Raw genomic sequence first — 21,696 nt, 5'->3', positions numbered from 1 at the left:
CAGCAATCAGAGCAGAAAAAGAAATAAAAGGAACCCAAATTGGAAAAGAAGAAGTAAAACTCTCACTATTTGCAGATGACATGATCCTCTACATAGAAAACCCTAAAGATTCCACCAGAAAATTACTAGAAATAATCAATGACTATAGTAAAGTTGCAGGATATAAAATCAACACACAGAAATCCCTTGCATTCCTATACACTAATAATGAGAAAACAGAAAGAGAAATTAAGGAAACAATTCCATTCACCATTGCAACGGAAAGAATAAAATACATAGGAATATATTTACCTAAAGAAACTAAAGACCTATATATAGAAAACTATAAAACACTGGTGAAAGAAATCAAAGAGGACACTAATAGATGGAGAAATATACCATGTTCATGGATTGGAAGAATCAATATAGTGAAAATGAGTATACTACCCAAAGCAATTTATAGATTCAACGCAATCCCTATCAAGTTACCAACAGTATTCTTCACAGAGCTAGAACAAATAATTTCACAATTTGTATGGAAAAACAAAAAACCTCAAATAGCCAAAGTGATCTTGAGAAAGAAGAATGGAACTGGAGGAATCAACCTACCTGACTTCAGGCTCTACTACAAAGCCACAGTTATCAAGACAGTATGGTACTGGCACAAAGACAGAAATATAGATCAATGGAACAAAATAGAAAGCCCAGAGATAAATCCACGCACATATGGACACCTTATCTTTGACAAAGGAGGCAAGAATATACAATGGATTAAAGACAATCTCTGTAACAAGTGGTGCTGGGAAAACTGGTCAACCACTTGTAAAAGAATGAACCTAGACCACTTTCTAACACCATACACAAAAATAAACTCAAAATGGATTAAAGACCTAAATGTAAGACCAGAAACTATAAAACTCCTAGAGGAGAACATAGGCAAAACACTCTCTGACATACATCACAGCAGGATCCTCTATGACCCACCTCCCAGAATATTGGAAATAAAAGCAAAAATAAACAAATGGGACCTAATTAACCTTAAAAGCTTCTGCACATCAAAGGAAACTATTAGCAAGGTGAAAAGACAGCCTTCATAAGGGGAGAAAATAATAGCAAATGAAGCAACTGACAAACAACTAATCTCAAAAATATACAAGCAACTCCTACAGCTCAACTCCAGAAAAATAAATGACCCAATCAAAAAATGGGCCAAAGAACTAAATAGACATTTCTCCAAAGAAGACATACAGATGGCTAACAAACACATGAAAAGATGCTCAACATCACTCATTATCAGAGAAATGCAAATCAAAACCACTATGAGGTACCATTTCACGCCAGTCAGAATGGCTGCGATCCAAAAGTCTACAAATAATAAATGCTGGAGAGGGCGTGAAGGAAAGGGAACCCTCTTACACTGTTGGTGGGAATGCAAACTAGTACAGCCACTATGGAGAACAGTGTGGAGATTCCTTAAAAAACTGGAAATAGAACTGCCTTATGATCCAGCAATCCCACTGCTGGGCATACACACTGAGGAAACCAGAAGGGAAAGAGACACGTGTACCCCAATGTTCATCGCAGCACTGTTTATAATAGCCAGGACATGGAAGCAACCTAGATGTCCATCAGCAGATGAATGGATAAGAAAGCTGTGGTACATATACACAATGGAGTATTACTCAGCCATTAAAAAGAATACATTTGAATCAGTTCTAATGAGGTGGATGAAACTGGAGCCTATTATACAGAGTGAAGTAAGCCAGAAGGAAAAACATAAATACAGTATACTAACGCATACATATGGAATTTAGGAAGATGGTAACAATAACCCGGTGTACGAGACAGCAAAAGAGACACTGATGTATAGAACAGTCTTATGGACTCTGTGGGAGAGGGAGAGGGTGGGAAGATTTGGGAGAATGACATTGAAACATGTAAAATATCATGTAATAAACGAGTTGCCAGTCCAGGTTCGATACACGATACTGGATGCTTGGGGCTAGTGCACTGGGACGACCCAGAGGGATGGTGTGGGGAGGAGGGAGGAGGGAGGAGGGTTCAGGATGGGGAACACATGTATACCTGTGGCGGATTCATTTTGATATTTGGCAAAACTAATACAATTATGTAAAGTTTAAAAATAAAATAAAATTAAAAAAAAAAAAAAAGAAAGTCAAAAAACAAAAAAAAGAAAATGGCAATAGGAACATATATAATCAATAATTACTTTAAATGAAAATGAATTAAATGCTCCAACCAAAAGACACAGACTGCCTGAATGGACACAAAAACAAGACCTGTGTATATGCTGTCTACAAGAAACCCACTTCAGACCTAAAGACACATATAGACTGAAAGTAAGAGGATGGGAAAATATATTCCATGCAAATGGAAGTGAAAGCTGGAGTAGCAATCCTCATGTAAGACAAAATAGACCTTAAAATGAAGAAGATCACAAGAGATAAGGAAGGACACTACATGATAGGGGATCAATCCAAGAGGAAGACATAACAACTGTAAAAATCTATGCACCCAACATAGGAGCACCTCAAAACATAAGACAAACACTAACAGACATAAAAGGAGAAATTGACAGTAAGACACTAATAATAGGAGACTCACACCCCACCCACCCCAATGGACAGATCATCAAAACAGCAGATTAATAAGGAAACACAAGTCTTAAATGATACATTAGATGAGATGTATCTCATTGATATCTTCAGGACATTCCATCCAAAGCCAGAAGAATACACCTTCTCCTCAAGTGCATATGGAACATTCTCCAGGATAGACCACATCTTGGGTCACAAATCAAACCTCAGTAAATTTAAGAAAACAAATCATATCAAGCATCTTCTCAGACCACAACACTATGAGACTAGACATCAATTACACGAAAAAAAACTGTAAGAAACACAAACAAATGGAGATTAAACAACACGTTTCTAAATAACTAACAGGTTACTGAAGAAATCAAAAGGGAAATCAAAGAATTTCTAGAGATGAATGACAATGAAAACACGACAACTCAAAACCTGTGGGATGCAGCAAAAGCAGTCCTAAGAGAGAAGTTTATAGCAATACAATACTACCTCAAGAAACAAGAAAAACATCGAATAGAAAACCTAACTTTACACCTAAAACAACTGGTAAAAGAACAGAAAACCCCAAAATTAGTAGAAGGAAAGAAATCGTAAAGATCCGAGCAGAAACAAATGAAAAGAAATAAAAGAAACAATAGTAAAGATTAATGAAACTAAAAGCTGGTTCTTTGAGAAGATAAACAAAATTGACAAACCTTTAGCCAGACTCATCAAGAAAAAAGAGAGAAGAATCAAATCAACAAAATTAGAAATGAAAAAGGAGAGGTTACAACAGACAATGCAGAAATACAAAGGATTATAAGAGTCTATTATGAACAACTATATGGCAATAAAATGGATAACTTGGAAGAAATGGACAGATTCCTAAAAAGTTCAATCTTCCATTACTGAACCAGGAAGAAATAGATATATGAACAGCCCAATTACAAGTACTGAAGTTGAAGCTGTGATCAAAAATCTCCCAAAAAACAAAAGCCCAGGACCAGATGGCTTCACAGGAGAATTCTATCAAACACTTATAGAAGAGCTAATGCCTATCCTTCTAAAACTCTTTCAAAAAATTGCAGAGGAAAGAACATTTCCAAACTTGTTCTATGAGGCCACCATCTCCCTGATACCAAAATCAGACAAAGACAGCATGAAAAAAAGAAAACTACAGGCCAATATCACTGATGAACATAGATGCAAAAACACATCAAGAAGCTCATACATCATGATCAAGTTGGGTTTATTCCAGGAATGCAAGGATTCTTCAATATATGCAAGTCAATCAATGTGATACACTATATTAACAAATTGAAAGATTAAAACCATATAATAATCTCAATAGATGCAGAAAAAGCCTTTGACAAAATTTAGCACCCATTTATGATGAAAACTCTTCAAAAAATGGGCATAGAAAGAAGCTACCTCAACATGGTAAAGGCCATATATGATAAGCCTCAGCAAATATTATTCTGGTGGTGAAAAACTGAAAGCATTGCAACTAAGTTCAGGAACAAGACAAGGGTGTCCACTTTCACCACTGTTATTCAACATAGTTCTGGAAGTCCTAGCTACAGCAATCAGAGAAGAAAAAGAAATGAAAGAAATCCAGATCAGAAAAGAAGTAAAGCTCTCACTGTTTGCAGATGGTATGATATTGTACATATTATACCCTAAAGATAGTATCAGAAAATTACTAGAGCTAATCAGTGAATTTAGCAAAGTTGCAGGATACAAACTCAATACACAGAAATCACTTGCATTTCTATATACTAACTATGAAAAATCAGGAACAGAAATTAAGGAATAAATCCCATTGACCATTGCAACAAAAAGAATTAAATATCTAGGAATAAACTTACCTAAGGTGACAAAAGAACTGTACACAGAAAATTATAAGACACTGATGAAAGAAATCAAAGACAACATAAACAGATGGAGAGATATTCCATGTTCCTGGGCAGGAAGAATCAATATTGTGAAAATGACTATACTACTAAATGCAATCTACTGATTCAATGCAATCCCTATCAAATTACCAATGGCATTTTTCACAGAACTAGAACAAAAAGTTTCACAATTCATATGGAAACACAAAAGACCCCAAATAGCCAAAGCAGTCTTGAGAAAGAAGAATGGAGCTAGAGGAATCAAGCTTCCTGATTTCAGATTATACTACAAAGCTACAGTCATCAAGACAATATACTACTGGCACAAAAACAGAAATATAGACAAGATAATAAGCCAAGAAATAAACCCATGCACCTATGCATACCTTATTTTTGACAAAGGAGGCAAGAATATACAATGGGGCAAATATACAATATATAGTAGGACTTCTTCAATAAATGGTGCTGGGAAAACTGGACAGCTACATGTAAATGAATGAAATTAAAACACTTCCTAACACCATATACAAAGATAGACTCAAAATGGATTAAAGACCTAAATGTAAGACCAGAAACTGTAGAACTCTTAAAGGAAAACATAGGAAGAACACTCAATGACATAAATCAAAGCAGGATGCTCTATGACCCAACTTCTAGAGTAAATAAATTTACTTCTAGAGTAAATAAAAACAAAAGTAAACAAGTGGGACCTGATTAAACTTTAAAGCTTTTGGACAGCAAAGGAAACTGTATGAAAGGTGAAAAGACAACCCTCAGAATAGGAGAAAATAATAGCAATGAAACAACTGACAAAGGATTAATTTCCAAAATGTACAAGCAGCTCATACAACTCATTGCCAGAAAAACAAACAACCATATCAAAAAGTGGGAAAGAATGTTGAGCTTTACGCCAACTTTTTACTCTCCTCTTTCACTTTTATTAGGCTTTTTAGTTCCTCTTCACATTCTGCCATAAGGGTGGTGTCATCTGCATACCTGAGCTTATTGATATTTCTCCCGGCAATCTTGATTCCACCTTGTGCTTCTTCAACCCCAGGTTTTTCGTGATGTACTCTGCATATAAGTTAAATAAGCAGGGTGACAATATACAGCCTTGACGTACTCTTTTCCTATTTGGAACCAGTCTGTTGTTCCATATCCAGTTCTAACTGTTGCTTCCTGACCTGAATACAGGTTTCTCAAGAGGCAGCTCAGGTGGTCGGGTATTCCCATCTCTTGAAGAATTTTCCACAGTTTTTTGTGATTCATACAGTCAAAGGCTTTGGCATAGTCAATAAAGCAGAAATAGATGTTTTTCTGGAACTCTCTTGCTTTTTCCATGATCCAGTGGATGTTGGCATTTGATCTCTGGTTCCTCTGCCTTTTCTAAATCCAGCTTGAACATCAGGAAGTTCACGGTTCACGTATTGTGAGGCATGGCTTGGAGAATTTTGAGCATTACTTTACTAGCGTGTGAGATGAGTGCAATTGTGTGGTAGTTTGGGCATTCTTTGGCATTGCCTTTCTTTGGGATTGGAATGAAAACTGACCTTTTCCAGTCCTGTGGCCACTGCTGAGTTTTCCAAATGTGCTGGCATATTGAGTGCAGCACTTTCGCAGCATCATCTTTCAGGATTTGAAATAGCTCAACTGGAATTCCATCACCTCCACTAGCTTTGTTCGTAGTGATGCTTTCTAAGGCCCACTTGACTTCACATTCCAGGATGTCTGGCTCTAGGTGAGTGATCACACCATCGTGATTATCTGGGTCATGAAGCTCTTTTTTGTACAGTTCTTCTCTGTATTCTTGTTACCTCTTCTTAATATCTTCTGCTTCTGTTAGGTCCATACCATTTCTGTCCTTTATCAAGCCCATCTTTGCATGAAATGTTTCCATGGTATCTCTAATTTTCACAAGAGATCTCTAGGCTTTCCCATTCTGTTGTTTTCTTCTATTTCTTTGCATTGATCACTGAGGAAGGCTTTCTTATCTCTCCTTGCTATTCTTTGGAACTCTGCATTCAGATGCTTATACCTTTCCTTTTCTCCTTTGCTTTTTGCTTCTCTTCTTTTCACAGCTATTTGTAAGGCCTCCCCAGACAGCCATTTTGCTTTTTTGCATTTCTTTTCCATGGGGATGGTCTTGATCCCTGTCTCCTGTACAATGTCACAAACCTCCATCCATAGTTCATCAGGCACTCTATCTATCAGATCTAGTCCTTTAAATCTATTTCTCACTTTCACTGTATAATCATAAGGGATTTGATTTAGGTCATACCTGAATGGTCTAGTGGTTTTCCCTACTTTCTTCAATTTAAGTCTGAATTTTGCAATAAGGAGCATGATCTGAGCCACAGTGAGCTCCTGGTCTTGTTTTTGCTGACTGTATAGAGCTTCTCCATCTTTGGCTGCAAAGAATATAATCAATCTGATTTTGGTGTTAACCATCTGGTGATGTCCATGTGTAGAGTCTTCTCTTGTGTTGTTGAAAAAGGGTGTTTTCTATGCTAGTGCGTTCTCTTGGCAAAAGTCTATTAGTCTTTGCCCTGCTTCATTCCGTATTCCAAGGCCAAATTTGCCTGTTACCCCAGGTATTTCTTGACTTCCTACTTTTGCGTTCCAGTCCCCTATAATGAAAAGGACATCTTTTTTGGGTGTTAGTTCTAAAAGGTCTTGTAGGTTTTCATAGAACCATTCAACTTCAGGTTCTTCAGCATTACTGGTCGGGGCATAGGCTTGGATTACTGTGATGTTGAATGGTTTGCCTTGGAAACGAACAGAAATCATTCTGTCGTTTTTGAGATTGCATCCACGTACTGCATTTCTGACTCCTTTGTTGACCACGATGGCTCCTCCATTTCTTCTAAGGGATTCCTGCCCACAGTAGTAGATATAATGGTCATCTGAGTTAAATTCACCCATTCCAGTCCATTTTAGTTCTCTGATTCCTGGAATATCGACGTTCACTCTTGCCATCTCCTGTTTGACCACTTCCAATTTGCCTTGATTCATGGACCTAACATTCCAGGATCCTATGCAATATTGCTCTTTACAGCATCGGACCTTGCTTCTATCACCAGTCATATCCACAACTGGGTAATGTTTTTGCTTTGGCTCCCTTCATTCTTTTTGGAGTTATTTCTCCACTGATCTCCAGTAGCATATTGGGCACCTACCTACCTGGGGAGTTCCTCTTTCAGTATCCTATCATTTTTCCTTTTCATACTGTTCATGGGGTTCTCAAGGCAAGAATACTGAAGTGGCTAGCCATTCCCTTCTCCAGTGGACCACATTCTGTCCGACCTCTCCACCATTACCCGCCTGTCTTGGGTGGCCCCACACGGCATGGCTTAGTTTCACTGAGTTAGACAACGCTGTTGTCCATGTCATCAGATTGACTAATTTTCTGAGATTATGGTTTCAGTGTGTCTGCCCTCTGATGCCTCTTGCAACACCTACCGTCTTACTTCAGTTTCTCTTACCTTGGATATGTGGTATATCTTCATGGGGTATCTTTATGAAAGAGGTAGCATCAATTTTCAGTAACAGAACCAAAAGCAGGAGATAGTACATAACAGGTTGTTCTAGTTTCAGCCCTGTTCTTCCCTGGTGGCTCAGCTGGTAAATAATTTGTCTGTGTTGCAAGACACTTGGGTTTGATCCCTGGGTTGGGAAGATCCCCTGGAGAAGGAAATGGCTACCCACCCCAGTATTCTTGCCTGGAGAATTCCATGGACAGAGGAGCCTGGTGGGCTATAGTCCATGGGGTCACAAAGAGTTGGACACTACTGAGTGACTTTCAGTTTTTCACTTTCCAGTCCTGTAGAGAGCCCCACTGAAATTTCCACCAGAAAATGAGTAGATGAGGCATTTAGCCTGTTCCTGTTGTTGGCCTCATCATGAAATCAGCTGTTCACTTTTTCCTGTCCTCCCTGTGTGTCGGCTTAGAATCACAAGGTGCTCTTTAGGCTATGACAGAGATTCCAGACATGGACCTGAGGAGCCTTGATTAGGTTCATGACCAGTATTCAATAGTTACCACATTGTGACATGACTTACATGCTAAAATAGACCAAAAAAAGACAAAACAAAACAAGAGCATCCAAAGCTTATCTTCACCAAATGATTTCATTTGCACCACGAACTTACTTGAGATAGCACTGCCTTGGGACCTGTACAGCATCAAAAGAATAAAGTGAAAATATGGGAAACATAGGCAAAACACCCTCTAACATAAATCACAGCAGGATCCTCTATGACCCCCTCCCAGAGTAATGGAAATAAAAGCAAAAATAAACAAATGGGACCTAATTAAACTGAAAAGCTTTTGCACAATGAAGGAAACTATAAGCAAGGTGAAAAGACAGCCTTCCGAATGGGAGAAAATAATAGCAAATGAAGCAATTGCAAAGAATTAATGTCAAAAATATATAAGCATTTCCTGCAGCTCAATTCCAGAAAAATAAATGACCCAATCAAAAAATGGGCCAAAGAACTAAATAGACATTTCTCCAAAGAAGACATACAGATGGCTAACAAACACATGAAAAGATGCTCAACATCACTCATTATCAGAGAAATGCAAATCAAAACCACAATGAGGTACCATTTCACACCAGTCAGAATGGCTGCTATCAAAAAGTCTACAAACAATAAATGCTGGAGAGGGTGCAGAGAAAAGGGAACCCTCTTACACTGTTGGTGGGAATGCAAACTAGTACAGCCACTATAGAGAACAGCGTGGAGATTCCTTAAAAAACTAAAAATAGAATTGCCATATGACCCAGCAATCCCACTGCTGGGCATACACACCAAGGAGCCAGAATTGAAAGAGACACGTGTGCCCCAACGTTCATTGCAGCACTGTTTATAATAGCCAGGACATGGAAGCAACCTAGATGTCCATCAGCAGATAAATGAATAAGAAAGCTGTGGTACATATACACAATGGAGTATTACTCAGCCATTAAAAAAATGCATTTGAATCAGTTCTAATGAGGTGGATGAAACTGGAGCCTATTATACAGAGCGAAGTAAGTCAGAAAGAAAAACACCAATACAGTATATTAATACATAAATATGGAATTTAGAAAGATGGTAACGATGACCCTATATGAGAGACAGCAAAAGAGACACAGATGTAAAGAACCATCTTTTGTACTGTGTGGGAGAAGGCGACGGTGGGATGATTTGAGAGAATAGCATTGAAATATGTTTATTATCATATGTGAAACAGATCGCCAGTCCAGGTTTGATGCATGAGACAGGGTGCTCAGGGCTTGTGCACTGGGATGACCCTGAGGGATTTGATGGAGAGGAAGGTGGGAGGAGGGTTCAGGACGGGGAGCACATGTACACCCATGGCTGATTCATGTCAATGTATGGCAAAAACCACTACAATATGGTAAAGTAATTAGCCTCCAATTAAAATAAATCATTTTAAAAATAAAATAAAAATAAGGGAAGTGAAACTGGGAGAAAGTGATGAGGTCAATCTGAACTTCAAGATCCTTTTTCCAAAAAATAAGAGCTTAAATTCTTTATGGTGGCTGGTGGTGGTTTAGCCGCTAAATCATGTCAGACTCTTTGCAACCCCATGGTATATAGCCCACCAGGCTCCTCTGTCCATGAGATTCTCCAGGCAAGACTACTGGAGTGGGTTGTCATTCCCTTCTCCAGGGGATTTTCCCCATCCAGGAACTGAACCTGGGTCTCCTGCATTGCAGTAGGATTCTTTACCAACTGAGCCACTGAGGCTTCCCTGGTGGCTCAGACAGTAAAGAATCTGCCTGCAATGCAGAAACCTGGGTTTGATCCATGAGTTGGGAAGATCCCCTGGAGAAGGGAATGACAACCCACTCCAGTATTCCTGCCTGGAGAATTCTATGGACAGAGGAGCCTGGCTGGCTATAGTCCATGGGATTGCAAAGAGTCAGACATGACAAGAATTTTCAGTGGTAGTAGTGGTGCCAATAGAGATGGGACTTCTGACCTCGCTTGTAGCTGCTCTGCCTCCATGTGTGAAGTCAGCCCTTTCAGCATATGCTGTCTCTTCCCATTACGATTTTGGTGCAACTGGCTTTATGAGAGCTGCTACCCTCTCTGCAGCACTTTTAGTAATGGAATTGGAGGCCATTACAACATATCTGATTCAAGGTCAACACAAGCTTCCTTTTAACTACAACTAACCGCTTATGTAATTTATGTATTTTTTATAAAATACTCATTTCTAGCTATGAGACTCATTTCTAGTGACAAGATCCCCAAACTTCTGGAAATCCATCCTAATGACAGAATGAATTAGCCATTCACTATTCACAACCCTATACTAAGTGGCCGTTGATTGTGCCAAAGTGAAAACTGAAGCCACTATCTGCTCAAAGACCTTGTGTTACCAACCAGGATTCCTGTTAGGATCCTTATCGAGGGGTTTGTATTATTCTATATCTTGATGAACATGGACTTTTGCACTTTCTATAAATCACTCAATTATTTTGAATTATCTGGAACATTAATAATTCATCAGGGAAATATTCTGCTACGCTGATGATTTTTAAAAGTCATTGCATTGTGATGATTGAATTACTTATGAGCCTGATTCTTTCCTTCTCTTCCTGCTTCTATTCTCAGGAAACATATCTCCAGACTTTATTAAGTAATTTAATGAGTAAATAATAAATATTTTAGAGACGTGTCCTTTAAGGAATTTCCATATTTAGCATGTTTGATGTCTTTAAGTCTATTGGTTTACATTATTATTGTTTAACTTTTCTAAATTCCTAAAAAAATCATATGAACTTTGCTGATTATCTGTTGTGTAGCTATGGTATTACTCTAAAATTCTCAGACATGTTACAAAGCACTTGTTAAACTCAGATATCATCTCTTCCATATCTAACACAGCATGAAATGATTGTGGAAATGTTCCTTTCTATTTTTGATAGATTGAGCCAAAGTGTTTTTGCAGCTTATAAATGTCTTTCAGTTTGATATCATGGTTATTTTCATTTTCAAAAGCCAGCCTCAATCTCCATGTCTACCTTCACAGATTTATTGCTCACTGTGACATAAATATAAATCACAAATTGAGCTAATTTGTGATTAAAGGGAGTCAGTTTAATTTTCTCAGTATTTTTTTTCTGTGCCTTTATCTTATTCAACTATACCTGCGGGCTTTTATAAGTGGGAAGTCCATGATTAATTCAGCCACAAAATCTCTTATTTTGTTATTTAGGTGGTGACTGTACTTGTTTGCTGCTCAGAAAATGAACAAGATTATCTTCAAACATAAAATTACTTATCCCAAATCATTTCTGTATTTCTGGGTCTTTTTTCATTTTTATGTAATATATTCTTGCTTCAAGTCTTTGTCTAAACTATGATTTAATCCAAAAGGCACCAAAACACTGTGGTGAAACATATGGGTCAATACTTTTGGGTTAATTGGTGCCACCTATATCTCATAAAAGTCATATTAACACTTTCGCTGTTGTTCAGTCACTAAGTCACATCCGACTCTGCAACCCCCTGGACTGCAGCACACCAGGCTTCCCTGTCCTTCACTATTTCCCGGAGATTGCTCAAATTCATGTCTGTTTAGTCGGCAGTGCTATCTAACTATCTCATCCTCTCCTGCCCTCTTCTCCCTTTGCCTTCAATCTTTCCAAGCATCAGGGTCTTTTCCAATGAGTCGGCTCTTCGCATCAGATGGCCAAAGTATGGGGGCTTCAGCTTCAGCATCAGTTCTTCCAATGAATATTCAAGGTTGATTTCCTTTAGGATTGACTGATTTGATCTCCCTGCAATCCAAGGGACTCTCAAGAGTCTTCTCCAGCATTAAAATTCAAAAACATCAATTCTTTAGCACTCAGACTTCTTTATGGTCCAACTCTCATATGTATGCATGACTACTGGAAGAACCATAGCTTTGACTATACAGACCTTTGTCAGTAAAGTGATGTCTTGGTTTTATTACACTGTCTAGGTTTGTCATAGCTTTTCTTCCAAGGAGCAAGCATCTTTTCATTTCATGGCTACAGTCACCATCTGCAGTGATTTTGGAGCCCAGGAAAATAAAGTCTGTCACTATTTCCATTTTTTTCCCCATCTATTTGCCATGAAGTGATGGGACCAGATGCCATGATCTTAGTGTTTTGAATGTTGAGTTTTAAGCCAGCTTTTTTACTCTCTTTTATTTATTATATATTGTATTATATATTATATATATTAACACTAAAGCTTCAATAATTTCTAAAACTCAGTCTGCCTAGTTTCTATCACATAATGTTTGATTAAGTGCTTAGCAGTAATATAGTGTCCAGGAGACTCTTGTGTTAAAATTTACTCTTAATGCTTAAAATACTCTTGATCTGTAGCCTAACAGACCTGTTCACTTTAGCTGTTACCATTGTGTGTGGAATGTGATACTTTTTACTTTTTGGTTTCTCCAAACCAGTTTCCTGAACACAACTCTTTGGTGATGATTTATCCACTTAACAAATATTTACTGAGCAGAGACTAGCAATCTTGTCTGCACATGGATCTCTCTTTAAAACAAAGGGACATATGTGCAAATAAGGGCAATGAAGGGTTAAAGTAGTATGCTAGACAGCCTTACAGAGTATTATAAATACACAAAGAGAAGTGAGGGTTCCAATCCTAATTCTATAGAAAGGCTTCTTCAGTAGTATATGTCAATGAAATTCTTGTAGTTTGCTCACTAAGTAGAAAGAAGGGCTTTCCAAAAAAAAAAAAGAACTGAATGAACAAAGGCTAAGAGGCTAGAAACAACATCCAAACCCCTGAAAGGATTAAGCTGTTCAGCACAAGGGGGTGCATCAGGTGTGTGGGGTTGGGTCATGGCTGTGGTGGTGGGAGAGGATGCAAAGGCATGGTGGTGAAGATGTAGTCAGCAAGAGACAAGACAAAAGAAATTGCCAGGAATGGAATACCAGCATTCCTTGAATGCCCTGCTAAGAATTTTTAGTTTTGTACCATAAATAATTGAGGCCATTAAAATTTTAATAAGAAGGGTTATATAATCAGGAAGATTGCTTAAATAGCTGTATGGGGAATAGAATGGAAAGACCAATAATGAAACAACTGGAATAGTTAAGGTACTACAGACTGAAAATGCTGTGATAATGGGGATGGAGAAAGAAGTTAATAGTGAGAAGCACTGTGGTATGTCATTTTCCACAATCTGACATGTCATATGTTAAGTTACTTTCCCTCTGTCTCTCCTCACTAGACTACACTCTGTGAAGGCAGGGCTTGTTTGTCAGTTTCATTCACTGCTTTGTTCCCAGCTCCTAAACAGTGCCGAGCACAGAGAAGCTCAGCAAAGGTGTGTTCAGTGAATCACTTGTATGCAGAGGGTGAGGATGACAAATTCTTGACTTTAAAGGGGTGCAAAATGAAGCAAGAACAGAAGCAGAGAAGCTGGTTGGCAGATAAGATGAAGGGACAGAAAACAGTGAAATCATCTCATCTTGAACAATTGAACTTGCATTCACGTGAGAATCAGAATTCCACCCAAGCTAAGGCAATCTGTCCACAAGCAAGCTAAAGACATAAAATGTCAAACTGAATTGGGGGGAAAGTTGTGTCTTTCTTTAACAAAAATGTTTGACGTTTGTTGTTTTGAAATCTTGAAGAACACATTAATTTCTCTATATTCCATAGTGTTTTGACAAAATAACCAACCATGTCAAATCAATTTTAGGCTGCATGTTGAAAATACCACTCTTACAAGGAAAATCAGGCTTCATTTACTAAATTGCCTTTAAAATAATTAGATTAATGACTTCTATCTAATTTAAAATTTTTCCTATTAAAATTTTCATTAACAAGATTTGATAGAATGAACACATATGACTATCTCTTCTACCCTTCAAAATAACAAAAAAAAACCAAAATGACAAAAAATATATACCTTAAACACATCCCTATCAGAGCTCAGCATGGACAAAGGTGGAAAAGGGTAACATGTTAGGAGATAATAAATTTTAAGTAATTTCTGGATTATTAAAAGTATAGAAACTACAGTTTTCTAAATAATTAAGTTATTTCACTTACCATAAAGGATCAAAATAAAGATAGCAGGAGAGCCCTGGGAGTAGAATCAGAATAATGAATTAATGACCTCCTCTTAGATTAACTAGGCCAAGAAATTCCATACCTACAAATTTTATCCTATAGATATATTAAGCCATGTACATACAGTGATATCCCCTGCAGTGGTGCTAATATTGACAAAAGATTGGGAACAACCCATATATTCATTAATAGAAGTACATCCATATAATGAAACATTAAGCACTGAACAGATAATGGTGCACATTTTGTGGCTGAATGGAATGGTCTCCAGGATAGATTGTCAAGTGAAAAAAAAAGTGAAGTATAAAATAGCGTGTACAACTTGCCACCACTTATGTGAAAGGGAGATACATGTATTTCTCTCTATATGTGTATAGAACATCTCTACAACTAATAATGCTGCCTACCTTTCTAAAGGGGTGCTGGAAAACTGACAACAGAAATGATACAGTTAATTTTCACCATATATTTTTCTGTACTGTTGGGATTGTTTTTGCCATGTGTATGTATTATATATGCAAATATATGATACTGTTAAAGGAAAAGAAAGGTGCAGAAGGAAATGATAAGAAAATCTAGACAATGAAAAACAAAATATGATGAAAGAAAACACACAAAAAATAGTAATTAAATGTAGCTGAATTCATTTCTGCCTTTGAGAGAAAGATTCTACTTGAGTTTTAGAAAAGACAACTAGCCTTGCTGTTTACAAGATACACACCTAAAACAAAGTGACCACAGAAAAGTGACAATCAGATGGAATAATATACCAGACACATCCTAATCTCCCTTAAGTGTATGTGTGACAACTACAATATTAACGTAAAACAAAATACAGTACAAAGAAACAGCATTAAATAGGAAAAGGAGACATCGTATGCTGATTAAACGTTCAATCTACCAAGAACAGATTGTCACAAATTTTTTTATCAATATGTATATATTCATACGAAGGAAATAATGTTTATTTTCAAGGAATAATTGTAACCTAATAGAAGATTTTAACATGAGTAATCAGAAAGAAGAAACAAGTAAATATGTAGATATTTGAATAAAAAGTAGTATGTAATCTATATATAATATTGAACTTGTACCCAGCAAGTAGGGAGTAAACACTTTTTTCAAACAAAATAATACATTTAGAAAATGTTTTAAATATATACATACATATACTCTCATGTATTAAAACAATTTTAAGAGAAAATAAATTGCATATATTTTAAAGTATAAAATACATAAAAAATTACATAAGGCATATAAAAACATGTGAGATACATAAACATATAAATGTATTTGTTAGGAACAAACAATGAAAATAAATTGGCCAGGAAGTCAACTTCTAGGAAAAGAATAGCTAAGGAAGCAAAAGCAGAAGAAACAATGAGCAGAGAATAGTAACTTCAAATTTTAAGTAATACTATTGATCAATAAAATGAAAATCTGATTCTTTAAAATGATAGTGATTTTGATCAAATGAAAGAAGAATGAAAAAACATCCATAGATTTGTAAATATAAAGGAACTTTTAAAATAAGAGAATTACATGTATAATTGTATACCAACAAACTTGAAAATCTAGATGAAATCTTTGACTACATCAGAAAATATATAAAGTTGAGCCTAGGAGAGGCAGAAAATCTAAACTGATTAATAACTGTTGAGAATTTACAAAGATGATCAGTGATCTATCCCTAAAAATGATTCAGTGCTAGATAGCTTATAAACATTCTACTAAATCTGCCTGAAGGAGAATTCCTTCATTACATTTATTGTTCTGGGGCATAGGTAAATTTAAAAAGTTTCCTAATTCATACTGAAAATATACTGTAACCATTATACCAAAACCAAGAGGAATGGTGACATATACCAACCTAACTTACTAACATAATTGCAAAGATTCTAAATAAAATAGTAACAAATAATATTTTATAAATTGTTGTTAAATAATAATACATAAATAATAAAAAACAATTAAACAATTAGCAAAATATTATATGCTACTATTTCAGCAATACGTGAACCGTGAACTTCCAGATGTTCAAACTGGTTTAAAAAAGGCAGAGGAACCAGAGATCAAATTGCCAACATCCACTGGACTATCGAAAAAGCAAGAGAGTTCAGAAAAACATCTATTTCTGCTTTATTGACTATGCCAAAGCCTTTGACAGTGTGGATCACAATAAACTGTGGAAAATTCTGAAAGAGATGGGCATACCAGACCACCTGACCTGCCTCTTGAGAAACCTGTATGCAGGTCAGGAAGCAACAGTTAGAACTGGACATGGAACAACAGACTGGCTCCAAATAGGAAAAGGAGTACGTTAAGGCTGTATATTGTCACCCTGCTTATTTACCTTATACGCAGAGTCAGATCGGATCAGTCGCTCAGTCATGTCCGACTCTTTGCGACCCCATGAATCGCAGCATGCCAGGCCTCCCTGTCCATCACCAACTCCCAGAGTTCACTGAGACTCACGTCCATCGAGTCAGTGATGCCATCCAGCCATCTCATCCTCTGTGGTCCCCTTCTCCTCCTGCCCCCAATCCCTCCCAGCATCAGAGTCTTTTCCAATGAGTCAACTCTTCGCATGAGGTGGCCAAAGTACTGGAGTTTCAGCTTCAGCATCATTCCTTCCAAAGAAATCCCAGGGCTGATCTCCTTTAGAATGGACTGGTTGGATCTCCTTGCAGTCCAAGGGACTCTCAAGAGTCTTCTCCAACACCACAGTTCAAAAGCATCAATTCTTCGGCGCTCAGCCTTCTTCACAGTCCAACTCTCACATCCATACATGACCACAGGAAAAACCATAGCCTTGACTAGACGAACCTTTGTTGGCAAAGTAATGTCTTTGCTTTTGAACATGCTATCTAGGTTGGTCATAACTTTCCTTCCAAGGGGTAAGCATCTTTTAATTTCATGGCTGCAGTCACCATCTGCAGTGATTTTGGAGCCCAGAAAAATAAAGTCTGACACTGTTTCCACTGTTTCCCCATCTATTTCCCATGAAGTGGTGGGACCAGATGCCATGATCTTCATTTTCTGAATGTTGAGCTTTAAGCCAACTTTTTCACTCTCCACTTTCACTTTCATCAAGAGGCTTTTGAGTTCCTCTTCACTTTCTGCCATAAGGGTGGTGTCATCTGCATATCTGAGGTTATTGATATTTCTCCCGGCAATCTTGATTCCGGTTTGTGTTTCTTCCAGTCCAGCGTTTCTCATGATGTACTCTGCATATAAATTAAATAAACAGGGTGACAATATACAGCCTTGACGAACTCCTTTTCCTATTTGGAACCAGTCTGTTGTTCCATGTCCAGTTCTAATTGTTGCTTCCTGACCTGCATACAAATTTCTCAAGAGGCAGATCAGGTGGTCTGGTATTCCCATCTCTTTCAGAATTTTCCATAGTTTATTGTGAAATGCTGGGTTGGATGAAGCACCAGCTGAAATCAAGATTACTGGGAGAAATAATCAATAACCTCAGATATGCAGATGACTCCACCCTTATGGCAGGAAGGGAAGAAGAACTAAAGAGCCTCTTGATGAAAGTGAAAGAGGAGAGTGAAAAAGTTGGCTTAAAGCTCAACATTCAGAAAACTAAGATCATGGCATCCGGTCCCATCACTTCATGGGAAATAGATAGGGAAACAGTGGCTTACTTTAGTTTTGGGGGCTCCAAAATCACTGCAGATGGTGATTGCAGCCATGAAATTAAAAGACACTTACTCCTTGGAAGGAAAGTTATGACCAGCCTAGACAGCATGTTAAAAAGCAGAGACGTTAGTTTGCCAACAGAGGTCCAACTAGTCAAGGCTATGGTTTTTCCGGTAGACATATATGGATGTGAGAATTGGGCTATAAAGAAAGCTGAGCACTGAAGAATTGATGCTTTTGAATTGTGGTGTTGGATAAGACTCTTTGATAGTCCCTTGGACTGTAAGGAGATCCAACCAGTCCATCCTAAAGGAGATCAGTCCTGGGTGTTCATTGGAAGGACTGATGCTGAAGCTCCAATACTTTGGCCACCTGATGCAGAGAACTGACTCATTGGAAAAGACCCTGATGCTGGGAAAGATTGAGGGCAGGAGGAGAAGGGGACGACAGAGGATGAGATGGCTGGATGGCATCACCAACTCAATGGACATGAGTTTGGGTGAATTCCAGGAGTTGGTGATGGACAGGGAGGCCTGGCGTGCTGCAGTCCATGGGGTTGCAAAGAGTCAGTCATGACTGAGCAACTGAACTGAACTGAATAATACATTAAAACCAAGAAACTTTATATCAACCTATAATATGTCAAAACTACTATTTCAATTCACATCTCCACCAGAAATACTTAAGAATATCTGATTTTCTGCATCTTTGCCAATACCAAGAGTGGTAGATGAAGACAACTCTGGTTTTCTTGTTTGATTCGTCTTTTTTTCTGAGAAAGACGTATAAATTGAGTGATATTTTAAACATTTTAACTTCAAATTTAAATTTAAAGATTTAGAGGAGTGGACACATAATATATCAGGTCAACTCAAGGGAAAATTATGAAATAAATTTCATCTTTGGATCCTTCATGTTTGGTCTCCCTCTGGTCAGACTCTTTCTGAGGTCCTTAGATTCTTCAGTCTAAGCATACCAGGATGGGGGCTTGGACAGGTGGACAGCTATTCCCTCCACATCAGCTTTCCAGAAAACCTGTGATGCCCCAGAGCACAATGCCACCTCAGGTTCCTTGATAAACAATAGCACAAATGTCTGTGTCTCCACCACCCCGACCCCGAAATCCTTTAGCAGCTCCATACTGTAAACCTTCCTTTCCCCTCCTCAAAGCTGTTTCAAAGAAAGCCTGGTAATCTGTTATTTCAGAGTAAATTTAATTTATCCATTTGCTGCCTCAGAAGAATTTGCATTTGAAGTGGGATCTCTAATTAGTCGGTGGAATTTAGGCATCTGAATGCCTAGAACAAGTAGGGGAGACATTTAAGGAGTTCCATTTGATGCCTAATTTCTGAATTCTTCTAAAACAATGAGAGATGTTATTCTGATAGTCTGCAATTTGCTACCAGCTCAGGACACAATAATACCTTTCAGACCTTAGCCAGCCCTGGCTTAAAGAGTTAAAGGTCTAGCCAAAATTCCACTTCTGCCTCTTGGTTCTCTCTGCAGTGGACTTCAAGTTTTCTTCCCAATTCAGGCACTCCTGAGTTCAAAACAGAGAACTGCCCCTCATCTCCCAAGTGGATTTTCTGGTGGCATCAAGAGCTGTTTGAGAGAATGTCCTGATGGCACTTTGGCCAAATTTGTGCTTATGCAGAAGCAGATTTTAGTACAAACCTGCTGGAGCCAGGGGCACCGCCTCGACCCTGACAGAGGTCAAAGCTGTGGCCTGGAGGCCAAACACAGCACTTAAGTGGATTTTGCCTGGCTCCCTCTATATCTTTTACATTTTTTAATTCAAAGGCCTATGAGGCTTTTCAACTTGTAATCTCTGCCTTACACTCACCCCAGGCTCTGATTGAAGGACATAAACAGATATGAATGGTTAAGCAGCTATTAACCCATTTGGGTCAGGTGCTCAAAGATCTTGTTCCTTTCCTTAGTTCTTCGCAGTATTTAAGGCACACAAAAGAAACAAGAAGCTACTGACTTCCTGGCATAGCTGTCCTTCTAAGTTGATGCTGACCATAAACAAATGACTCTGTCCCCGGGCAGTGGGCTAGAGGATTTCTAAGCAACTGATAGTTGAACAGTCTGTGAGTCTAGGTACCTGTGCTCTTTATCATGGTAAAAAATTTAGAATTATATATTGTTGAATTGTTAAGTCATGTCTGACTCTTTGCGACCCATTGACTGAAGCACACAAGGCTTCCCTGTCCTTAACCATCTTCCCCAGAATTATGTATTAGCCAATCCTATGAAGTTTACTTCCTATGTAGTTAGAAATAAGCAAGCCCCATGAGTTCCCCATTTTACAGATAAAGAAACTTGAAGTCTAAAGCAATTGAATACAGTAGTAATTCAATCAATGTAGATATTCAAATAATCTTTTGGCTTCCTTAAGTAGCTTCCCTCTAACTTGAAAAAAAAGTCTTTGTTATCATTGAGCATGTTTTAATCCTTCACTGCTACCTCTGTACTCTCTGCCTCCTCATTCATCCCGAAAGAATACTTTTCTTACCAAAATTAAAAAGAAAAATGTTATTTTATTGTCTGCTCTTTCATCCTTACCACCTGGATACTGCTAAGTCCTTCTCAAGAAGGTTTAAGGTTGTTGAGAGGACTGAAGGATCTAGAGGCATCACAATATTGAAACCGTTGAGTAGCTATTGCTAGGAGAGAATGTAGTGATGGCTATACTGTGCGCAAGCATAAACACACAAACACATACAGACACAAAGGCACATGGTACCTTTACTGAAGGGCATACTAACTTTTTAAACACTTAATTTCTCAACTCAGTTTAAATTATGACTTTACACATTTTTGAAAATTTGGTAAGTTTTTATTCTAAAGCTAAAATGATTAAAGGGGACATTTTTCCTTTGTGTCTGGTTTCAGAGATTGTAACCATAATCAGTGAATTATCTAAATTGGTTTCTGTTTGGAGGCTATTGAGGCATCTCCCTCTTAATGGATTGCAGAGCCCTCTAATTGAATTCTTGCCATGTATGCTTTCTCTGTGGTTAAAAATCTACCTTATAGATATTAAGATAGTCTGTGTTCAAATACTGTCTCATTGATTTAATTTCTCTTGAGGGAAAAAAATGTATTGCTAATGGTCACCTTGTCTCAAATTGCAGATTACAGTATTTCGGATGGGATCAGAAGGACACCAGGACATTGATTTAGCCATCCTGACAGCTTTGCTCAAAGGTAAAGAGTTTCTATATACAAGGAGTACAAAAGTAATTTAAATGGATTAGGCAGCAATCTTATGTCTCCTAATAGTGGATATAATCCCAAATAATACCATGACACATCCAATTATTGATAACATAAGGACTTCTCTTGTAACACATTCTTTTTTTAATTTATTTTTTAATTGAAGAGTAATTGCTTTACAGAATTTTGTTGTTTTCTGTCAAACCTCAACATGAATTAGCCATAGGTATACACATATCCCCTCCCTTTTGAACCTCCCT

At 37.7% G+C, this 21,696-nt stretch overlaps 1 protein-coding gene across 9 annotated transcripts in view; it reads left to right on the top strand.

Annotated features, from left to right (window-relative positions):
- TRPM3 (transient receptor potential cation channel subfamily M member 3) overlaps window positions 1-21,696 on the top strand; it is a 607,343-nt gene that overhangs the window by 449,088 nt on the left and 136,559 nt on the right. For all 9 annotated transcript variants that reach the window (XM_059889200.1, XM_059889199.1, XM_059889198.1 and 6 more), the window contains one exon: window positions 21,355-21,427. In XM_059889200.1, coding sequence (XP_059745183.1) covers window positions 21,355-21,427 — 73 coding nt within the window. The remainder of the gene's footprint in view (window positions 1-21,354; window positions 21,428-21,696) is intronic.

The sequence above is a fragment of the Bos taurus genome, chromosome 8 (assembly GCF_002263795.3).
Source record: "Bos taurus isolate L1 Dominette 01449 registration number 42190680 breed Hereford chromosome 8, ARS-UCD2.0, whole genome shotgun sequence".
NCBI lineage: Eukaryota > Metazoa > Chordata > Mammalia > Artiodactyla > Bovidae > Bos > Bos taurus.
The sequence above is the reverse complement of the archived record's forward strand: the minus strand, read 5'-3'. Positions and strand labels throughout refer to the sequence as shown.